Genomic DNA, 10000 nt, shown 5'->3' with positions numbered 1-10000 from the left:
TTGGAGACGAGAGGAGATATGAGTCAGTCGGGGGGAGGCGACAGGAGGTGCTGCTTGAAAAATATGAGTTTCTCAGCCTCTCGGGGAGGATGGCCGGCTCTGCCTCCATGACTGGAATTTGAAGCGTGGATTCATTCGTCTGCACTTCCTGCGAGAGAGAGCGAGGCCTGATCAGGTGTGAACACGCCGGGCCGGCCCGCGGGCTGCTGACGTGTCCACGTGTGTCCTGTCGACGCCAGCGTCACGTCTTTCTGCTTCCATGAGAGAAAGAGTAGAGATGTGTGACTGGGGCAGTTTGGAAAGCCCTCCTGTGTGTAAGAAGTCGTAAAGGTGATCGACAATAACAAGAATAAACACCTGAGAATATGATGAAATCCAAAACAGTAAGTCTGCAAGACGCTTTGTGAAGCTGCTCTCTGAATCTCTTCATCCCCAGAGTCACGGTGCCTCCACCTTCATAGATTCATGTGTTTTCTTGTCACACGGGAGTCTTTCCCATCACCGCCGTCCGTCCCTGCTGATGTGACTGTGTCTCAGGTCTTTGGTCCGAGTCCAGGTCTCATAATCCGCAGTCGGGGACCGGAGCAGCTGTGTCTGCTCTCAGTGCTTCAGCGGGAGCCGTGCGAGCGCCGTGGACGGCAGTCTTTGCTAATAAACGTTAATAAAACATTTATTTATCTGTGATCGTCGTTAAAGCATAATGACGCGTGTCCTCTGAGGACGGACGGACGGATGATGAGCTGCAGTGTCTCCGCCTGCGGATACTCTACATCTGCAGCTCATCAGTATTCACCTCCACCATCTGTCCTCCATGTTTGATCCAGTCCACTGTTAGCGCCTCAGTGTATTGACTCAGTGATCAGTCAGCTGTTTAATGTGTGGACAGCCAAGGCGTCCTCGCACGGCGGCGTCCCGCCTTCATTCTCTTAAGTGTTTATGGAAGGATTAAGTTGACCGAGAGCGCGCTTTTACTCACGCTAACGGCCTGCGGCGCCGATTTACGCCGTCACGCTGCAGAGCTGACGAGCAGTCGGAGATCTTTTGTCCCCATTAGGAGGAGAACTTCCTGGACCAGTTTGAACTGGGACGTTTGAACCGTGAAGACATAAATTCAGTCCACTAAACAACAGGCTGCTGTTATCGAGCGCAGTGCTGGTGACCATTATACACAGTACATAGACTGGCTAACAGGCCAGATGATGGCGGTGTGCGCGCACACACACACACACACACACACACACACACACACACACAGGACCATGGTCTAAATGAACCTGCAGGGGGCTTCCTGACCCCCTTGTTCCTCGTGTTAGTTGATATTGTGCTTTAGTTTTGCATATTTTAAAACACAGACACATCTAATCTGTTTGGCCTGTGGAGGAAGAAGTACTCAGATATTGTACTGAAGTGCAGTGTACAAATACTCTGTTACTGGACCTGCATTCAAAATCTTACTCCAGTAACAGTACAGCAGTATTAGCATCAGAATGTTTTGATCATTATTTTACCAAAAGTAAATGAACTCGTCATGCAGAACAGTACATGTGGTGTTATTGGAGATGTACTGTGTACACAGTATGTACTCGCTCCTACCAGTATGAAGAGCTTTATTCACATTGTGAACACACACACAGCATCTATCTAAATAGCTTGCGAGCACACTTAAAGATGGTAATCTTTTTAATTGCTCAAGCTGTTGACTTGTGCACACACACATTAGTGAAGTGCAGTGGTGTTCATCAGAGTTCGAGCCCCCTGGTGTCCAACAGTGAGAATTTATGTCTGCTGCTGCTCCCAATTCATTAGTGCTCAATATATTATCACCGTGCTGCTCGCTGCATCCGAGGCACAGCCGTTTAGTACAGATGCAAAGAGGTCTGACATCACCACGAGGAGCGACCGAGGGGCAGGAAGTGACATCGTTTGGAGACGCGTCTGATCTGCAGCTCAAAGTGCTTTAAAACGGAGAAGTCAGACGTGAGCTGTCGTCAGGTGTTTGGTTCAGTTTTAATATCAGATTTCTCTTCAAGCTGAGCGTCACACGCTGGACGCCAGCGGCTGCTTGGGAGCAGCGAAAACACCTGAGACATTAAGAAGCTGGCAGCGATGGAGGTTCGCTGGACGTGTCTGCTGTCACCTGCCCGCCAGCCTTCAGCCTCGGCCTCACCGCGTTTCGATGAGCCAAGATGGACCCAAAGCAGAAACCGTTGATCGCCTCCATCACAGCTCCAGTCGTCTGCTTTAATTGGGTCCAATCTGGGAATTCCTCGGACGCTGTCGCTGCCAGTTCCTCTTTCCAGGAGATGGAGGGTGGGGAGGCATCACACCAGCAGGGAGGGAAGCCATGAACGGGTGGAGAGCTTCAGCTGACCACCACTGACGTTTGCAGCGTGCTGGTTTTTCAGGACTTAAACTGTGTTGAACTTGATGTTTTCCCACTTTAGTTTAAAGGTCACATGGCTTGTTTTGTCCTCATCATTGAAATCCGGTTTCAGATGTTTGAAGCTCCGTCGTTGAACTTCAACGTTTGACATGCTCAGAGACACGTGGACGGACGGACTCTGTTTGTGTGTTTTCAGGGTCGTAAACCGGGTTACTTCTCCTTCCTGGATCCGTTCTCCCCGGCTGTCTGGCTCTTCATGCTGCTGGCCTACCTCGCCGTCAGCTGCGTCCTCTTCCTTGCCGCCAGGTAACACACCTGCCTGTGTGTGTATGCGTGTGTGTGTCTGCATCTTTGTGTTTGTTGCCTCTCTGACTGTTTGATCCTCCGTGGAGCATCAAGTCAAACACGAGCTGCGTCGTGTCCTTCGTTGGCTCGCTTCGTCTCTGCTGAAGGCTGCTCTGATTGGTCTGCTCTGTCTTTTCAAGGCTCAGCCCCTACGAGTGGTACAACCCTCACCCGTGCCTGCGGGAGCGGCGGGACGTCCTGGAGAACCAGTACACGCTGGGCAACAGCCTGTGGTTCCCAGTGGGCGGCTTCATGCAGCAGGGCTCAGAGATCATGCCCCGAGCTCTGTCCACCCGCTGCGTCAGCGGCGTCTGGTACGTACTGGTCAGGTGCATCCTTCCCTCCTTCCTTCCTTCCTTCCTTCCTTCCTTCCTTCCTTCCTTCCTACCTTCCTCAGCATCATGACCCTGCAGGTGGGCGGATGACGAGCTGGATCCCATGTGAAACTGATGAAGTCATTTCTTCCTCCTCTGTTGTTTCTCACAGCAGCTTATGAACGTCGGCCGCGTTGCTTTTTGTTTTTTTCTCTTTTTTTGTAAGACTTTATTTTTACAGATTTGTTATTTCCTAAAAGGTTCTTGCAAATGAATGTATAACTGTGTAGAAATGATAAGAAAAATATGGAGTAAATGTTCATTGATCTCTATTTCTTCTATAATAGGAACCATAGTTCAGAGTTCTGCCTCAGAAACTTCTCAGGAGATGATAAAGTGATTACAGGCCTTAAATAAAGTTTTATTCTTCTTGTGTTCAAACTGTTTTCTGTCTTTTTGCTGTATTTCAGTCGATTGTCTGGTTGACAGTTCAGCTTTCCTCCATATTTTTTTGCGACCACAGTTCAGTTGTCACTCGGCCATCAGTTCTCTGGGAAGCTGCTCGGCGTCAGCGGCCGCTGAATCACTGCAGTTAAAAACCAACAGACTCGTGTTCGTCACCTCGTCTGAAGAAGAATACTCCAACCAAACCTCCGTCCTCCTGCTGCTTTTGGAGACTGAAATTGCAATTACTCTCCAGATTTGTCCCCCCTCTCCTCCCTCATTCCCAGTAGCTGCTGTCAGACAGATGGTGGAGTGATACTGGAGCGACTGGTGGAGCAGTCGCCATCTTTCCTCTGACAGCCTCTCTGAAAACTCCTGATGACTGTGGCACAGACTGCTGATTCGTGCCCGTCGCTCTGGCTCGCTCCCTGACAGGCTGGTCGCACTGAAGAGCTCCAAACTCCAGAAAAACTGCTTTATTGTCAGACCAGCATGTTCGATCGCGTAGCCTTTGTCAGTGTCCTCATGCTGCATTAGTACTGGAATAAAACGACCAATAAAAACATTTAAAAAAACTCATGCACATACATACCAGCCAAAGGCAGCCGCGCACAGATGGAGGTACACAGAAAATAGTCACATTTTTCTTTTCAAACAATTGAAATTAAATTTGAGTTTTAACGAGCAGCTTCTCTTTTAATTGGCTGCATGTACAGGAAGAGGTTGAAGTGCAAAAGATCAACAGAAACGAGACAACAGACCCAAACGGGCTGTCTCAGTGTTGTCTCAGAGTTTTGGATGGAAATATAGTAGAAGTTCGTCTGTGTGTTTCTGACAGTAACATCAACGTGCAGCGTTGAGGATGAAGGTCTCGTGGATCTCATGAGCTCTGCAGTCGTTCAGAGCTGCACCTGCATCACAGGTGTCCAGCTCGTTAATCCCCTGAGTGTTTTGGGCACCTGTCATATTAAATGAGGATTTCAGGTGTAGAATTTCTCACTCTCCTCGCCTCTGTCTGATCTCACCCTCCTCCCTCCGTCGTGTCCTCCTCCATCTCTCTCTCCTCTCATGCTCATCACTTCCGTCTCATTTGCTCTGCGGTGGAGGCGTCCTGCTCCTCGCTGCTGCAGCCAGAGTTCATGTTTAGGTTGATGGTTTTTACCTGAAACTCCTGACGTGTCCCGCAGAGCTCTCCATCTGTCTACCTCCGGCTCTCCTCTCGCAGCTCCTAATGAAAGCAGGGAGGAAGAGGAGCAAGGGCTTCAGATTGAGGTTAAAGCTCCTCTTCTGCTCTCGTCCTCTCAGGTGGGCCTTCACCCTCATCATCATCTCGTCCTACACGGCCAACCTGGCGGCGTTCCTGACCGTCCAGAGGATGGAGGTTCCCATCGAGTCTCCGGACGATCTGGCCGACCAAACCAACATCCAGTACGGGACCATCCACGGGGGGTCCACCATGACCTTCTTCATGGTGAGGCCCATTTTTAACAAACTGCTTTTGTGGTTCTGAATTCATCGGTTGGTTAAGAAAGAATTAAATGATTTATGAAGCTGAACACAGGATCTGCAGCTTTGATAATAAAAAAGAGAAAATACTATCTTTCATCTCTGCAGCAGTTAATAAATAAAGTGCCTTTAAAAAGTAAAACTAAATAAACGAACGTTTTAAAGAAAGTTGTATAAACCTGAGTTTTTATGGTCTTGTTCATTAAAGCACGGATCAGGGTGACACATCAGAGACGTAAACCTGGAAGTGAAATGTTTAATTTAGATCAGGTTTATGAAAAACTTATCTGTCACCACCTCACCTCCACCCGTCTCGCAGAACTCGCGGTACCAGACGTACCAGCGGATGTGGAACTACATGTACTCCAAGCAGCCCAGCGTGTTCGTGAAGAGCACCGAGGAAGGCATCGCCCGAGTCCTCAACTCCAAGTACGCCTTCCTGATGGAGAGCACCATGAACGAGTACTACCGCAGCCTCAACTGCAACCTGACGCAGATCGGAGGACTGCTGGACACCAAAGGATACGGCATCGGCATGCCTCTGGGTGAGTGCGCCGCGAGCCGCGTCACCACAACCAAAACGTGTTCTGCAGCGTCTAACAATGATTGATTTGAACAAAAAACAATAAAAGCAACAGTTCGGAGCAGAAACTTCCTGCACACAAACAAAAAACAATCTATTCATTAATGAGCTTTTGGACAGAGGCAGGCTTGGTGCTAAGCTTGATGCTAAGCTTGATGCTAAGCTAAACACGTCAAGCTTTTCCCTCGAGTCTTGAAGGCTGACGGTCATGTAGATTGGTCCATCAGAGTCAAACACGTGGTTGATATTTAAAATGACCAGTCACGTTTCAGAAACAGAGAAGAGCCCGGGCTGCCTCCTGTGAACGTGTCTCTGTGTTCGGTCTGCTGTCACATCACATATCGGTTGTTTTACTGTATCTCAAGACCTTTCGCCCGCCGCCGTGCGTCTCGGCTCCGTTTCAGCTGCTAACCAGGTCGGATTCTTTGTGCAGCTGCTGTTCTTGGCAAATTAAATCCATCCTGACTCCAATTTGGCTTGGCTGTGCTTCTACCAGTGTCTGGCCTCGCCTCGTCGTCTGCCTCACACTTGTTTCTGGTGATGAGTGTTAGTGCATAGATTAGCATAGTTAATGGAGGAGGGAGGAACAGATGTGGAGAGAGGAGAGGGAACAGCGGGTCGGCGGAGGCAGAAGGAGAGACGAGGGGTTTTTGGGAGGCCGGCCTGTCAGTCAACCTGCCTGTTCAGTGATGAAAATAAAAGCAATCACCCGGGGGCTCCTGTAGTCGTGGGGTCCCAGGCTAACCGTGCTGACTGACAGTGAGCGATTAGCATCAGCCACGAAACGAGAACTTGCAGCTGCTTTAAAGCCAAAGTCGTTTGGTGACGTCTTCTGGGAGTCAGACGTTTCCAACCGAAAAATGAACAGAAGCTGTTTTCAACCGTGACCTCGTCACTCCCTGATGTGGCTCTCCCTGCAGCCGCGATGACGAAGGCGTAATTTTACCGACTTATTTTTCAACATCAGATCTCTGTCGGCACTAACGATCCTCGTGTCTGTCGTAACGTGGACGATGTATTCAGATCATTTCAGTGAGTACAAGCAGTACTACTGCAGTTTAAAGACACCCTACCACAAGTAAAAGTCCCTTAAAAGTATGTAATACTACATAAAAGCGTTGTTAGCAAATGTACACAGTTCACGGCGTGCATTGTCAAAAAGTGGAGCTCATTTCTCAAATGTTTCCTTCACCTCTGGAAACTTTCCAAAGAAAACTTTCTATCAAGAATGAAAAGAAAAGGAAGTCAAGAGGTGACAAATCAGTCAGTCTGTGTCTGTAAAACATCCTGTCAAACGCCGATCTGGAACAGCCGGACGCTTCCTGCTGCGCGTCGCTTTGTGAAAGTGGCCTTTCAGTGGATTAAGAAGGAGGACGGGTGGAGGAGAGGCGGAGGTGAAGTGAGGACGAGAGCTTCATTTACAGCAACAGTGGACAAAACGTTCACGCCAAACAGGACACGCCCAGAACAGAGAAATGAACCAATCTCAGCTCGCACGCTGCCAACGTGTTAGCGGTTAGCTCCCCGTCAACAGCCCTGTATACAAATACACATGAAACTATGAGAAAGAGACAAACTGAGTACAAATACACGTGAAACTATGAGAAAGAGACAAACTGAGTACAAATACACGTGAAACTATGAGAAAGACACAAAGTGAGTACAAATACACGTGAAACTATGAGAAAGAGACACTGAGTACAAATAGGCGTCATCATGGTGACAGTTTCGGCGTTTCGTGTCTCTTTCAGTCTGGGTCTCTTTGCCTTTGCTCAGGCGTCCTCCATCATTTTCCAGCCCGGCTCTGAAGCCACGCCCACGTACGACGCAATCTTCCACGGCTGCGTTTCCATGGAAACAGCAGCGGTGTGGGTTACCTGTGAGCCGGCGAAACGTCAGTCAGTGTGAACAGGAGTCAGAGGAAACGAGGCGTCGCTGTTTCATCACTGCGGTTTCCTGCAGGTTGACATGATGTTCAAAGACTTCTGGGGGATTGTTTCAAAACTCCTCTGAGCCCGTTTCTCCTGCCTCACGTCAGCGTAAACACACTTTATCCACTGAGACGTTTCCATGTCACTTACTTCTGCTGTGGCATTGGAAAGGACGCTTACTCACAGCCACTGCTCAGGAACAAGAGCTGGACTTTAAAGGCTGATCCAGCGTTGTTATTCACTGCCTGCTTCATTAAAACCTTCATCTTAATAAGACTCACGCCGCCCTCCTTCACACCACAGCTGGAGCTGGTCGATCATACAAAGCAAACTGTGCCTCCATGTTTCAGATGCACAGCAAGCACAGAGGCGTCCTGGTCCACACCGAGACTCGAACATTTACTCCATGTTTGTTTTCATGCTGAACATGTGCGACTGTAAGCGTCGTTTTGAGAGTAAGGTGGTGAATGACTCAGCTCCTCTTCCTCCTCAGGCTCTCCGTTCAGAGATGAGATCACTCTGGGGATCTTACAGCTGCAGGAGAGCAACAGGCTGGAGATCCTGAAGAGACGCTGGTGGGAGGGAGGACAGTGTCCCAAAGAGGAGGACCACCGAGCCAAAGGTGGGTGTCTCAGAACCTCATTTTGTGAATTGTATAAAGAACAGTTTTGACGTGTATGTGTTGTGTTGCAGAGAAGTTAGCATGCTAACAAGCTAGCCCCGGTCCATCACGTCTCACAGTACCATTTTTACCTCATGAAGGGACAGTCTGATGGTGTCGCTCGGGCCTGACTGATTCCCCACTTCCCCCTCACCCCTCTCCTGCGTCATGTGTTCGTCACCCCTGGACTCAGAGTACCGGTTGGACCCGCTTTTAACCACCTTGGTACAGGTTTACCTGTTGTTTGTCTCAGAAACTGTGTTCAGTCCCGGTCCAGACTGCTGAGTTCATGTCCTACTGTCTTGAGTCCAGTTCTGGGTCCCATTCTGGCACCGACTCCCTCCAGTGCTCCTCACTGCATCCCAGACCTGAAAACCTCCTCCAGACGGAGCAACGCTCCTGTTGTCCTGACCGCTAGCTGCACGGCTAAATGGACTAACAGCAGATACAGTTAGCAGCAGTTAGCGGTTGCTCTGGTGATATGCTGCTCGCAGTTGGTTTAGACTATGATTTCGACAGGTGATCACTTCCTACATTCTGCACCTTTAACAGTCTGAAGCCATGCTAGCAGCTCTGAGATGCTGCTGGGCTACATGCTGACATTGTCATGCTAACATGCTCACAGTAACAATGCTAACCTGCTGCTGATGTGCAGGTATAATGTTGATCATGTTCAGGATGTTACACGTGTCATGTGTCAGGTGTTTCCCTCTGGCTGCTGGTTCAGTCGGAGGAGTCTGGAGGGTTTGTCCTCCATCAGAGCAGCGACGTCCTGAGAGCTACGCCGTTAGCCTGGCTACTAACAGTCAATAGATGTTTTCCTAATGACTCGTCTCCAACCTGTCTTCCCATCTCTGACTTGATTTATTTTTCATTAGGTGTAAAATGAGATAAGTGACATAAGAAGAGCTTGTCCAGTGCAACAGACCCGCCTTCATTTTATCATCCATTATGTCCTGTTTTTCTGTCTCTGTCTGTCTTTTGTCTGCGTCTGCATCGATTGCGATGTCCAATACTTCTCCTCCAACGTTTCCATTATTGACCCACATACATGTTTTTTGATTTTTTTTTTTTTCTGTCTCTCGCTGTAACGAGATGAGACGACGTCTCTTCATCGACTTTCTCCCTCGAATCATGTTTTTAGCAGCCGATCATTAAGGGAATGTGAGTCCTGTCTGAGTATTGATCCACTGCTTCCCGTCATCTGTTCGAACAGCATCCCAGAGCGTCCTGTGTGTGTGTGTGTGTGTGTGTGTGTGTGTGTGTGTGTGTGTGTGTGTGTATGTGTGTGTGTGTGTGTGTGTGTGGTTTTTCTTTTCTTTTCTACATACAGCGCATTTGAAACTTCGAGGCGCTAACATTAGCATGTTTACTGATCGTACAGCGTTTCCTCTGAATTCACCTACTGCTTAGAAACAGGCTCATAAGTGAACGACGTGATAACGAGCTAACAGTTCTTCTGTTTTAGCTGAGTGAGGCCGGAGAGTACTCATTTAAAGCAGATCGGTGATGGTTTCTGCCCTCATTGTTCTGCAGGAAGGTTACAAGAAGTGTGTTTTTTCTGTGGAGTGAGCACTGCACCAGACTCTGTTTAAAAAACTGTCGTTTAAACGTGACATCGTGGCATCTTCTCAGCAACCAATCATCTGCTAACTGAGGAGGTTTGTGTGCAGTGAACACACCAGTTATAATTTGAATTTAAGGTCATTTCCTGGATTTTACTCCTGCTGTTCTTCACCACTGTTTCAGAAGGAGGAAAAATTAGAAGTCACAGGTAAACCTCCTTTAAAATGACCTTTTTTCTTTTTTTAAAGTGTGTGCGGTGGATCTAAT

General features: G+C 48.5%; 1 protein-coding gene across 2 annotated transcripts in view; it reads left to right on the top strand.

The window, feature by feature from the left end:
* The window catches only part of LOC143334974 (glutamate receptor ionotropic, kainate 5-like), a 145225-nt gene that overhangs the window by 129024 nt on the left and 6201 nt on the right, over positions 1–10000 (top strand). For both annotated transcript variants that reach the window (XM_076754048.1, XM_076754047.1), the window contains exons 15-19: positions 2580–2689; positions 2869–3042; positions 4792–4957; positions 5312–5537; positions 8000–8128. In XM_076754048.1, the coding sequence (XP_076610163.1) occupies positions 2580–2689; positions 2869–3042; positions 4792–4957; positions 5312–5537; positions 8000–8128 (805 nt within the window). The remainder of the gene's footprint in view (positions 1–2579; positions 2690–2868; positions 3043–4791; positions 4958–5311; positions 5538–7999; positions 8129–10000) is intronic.

This window comes from Chaetodon auriga, chromosome 17 (assembly GCF_051107435.1).
Source record: "Chaetodon auriga isolate fChaAug3 chromosome 17, fChaAug3.hap1, whole genome shotgun sequence".
NCBI classification, from domain to species: Eukaryota; Metazoa; Chordata; class Actinopteri; order Chaetodontiformes; family Chaetodontidae; genus Chaetodon; species Chaetodon auriga.
The sequence above is the reverse complement of the archived record's forward strand: the minus strand, read 5'-3'. Positions and strand labels throughout refer to the sequence as shown.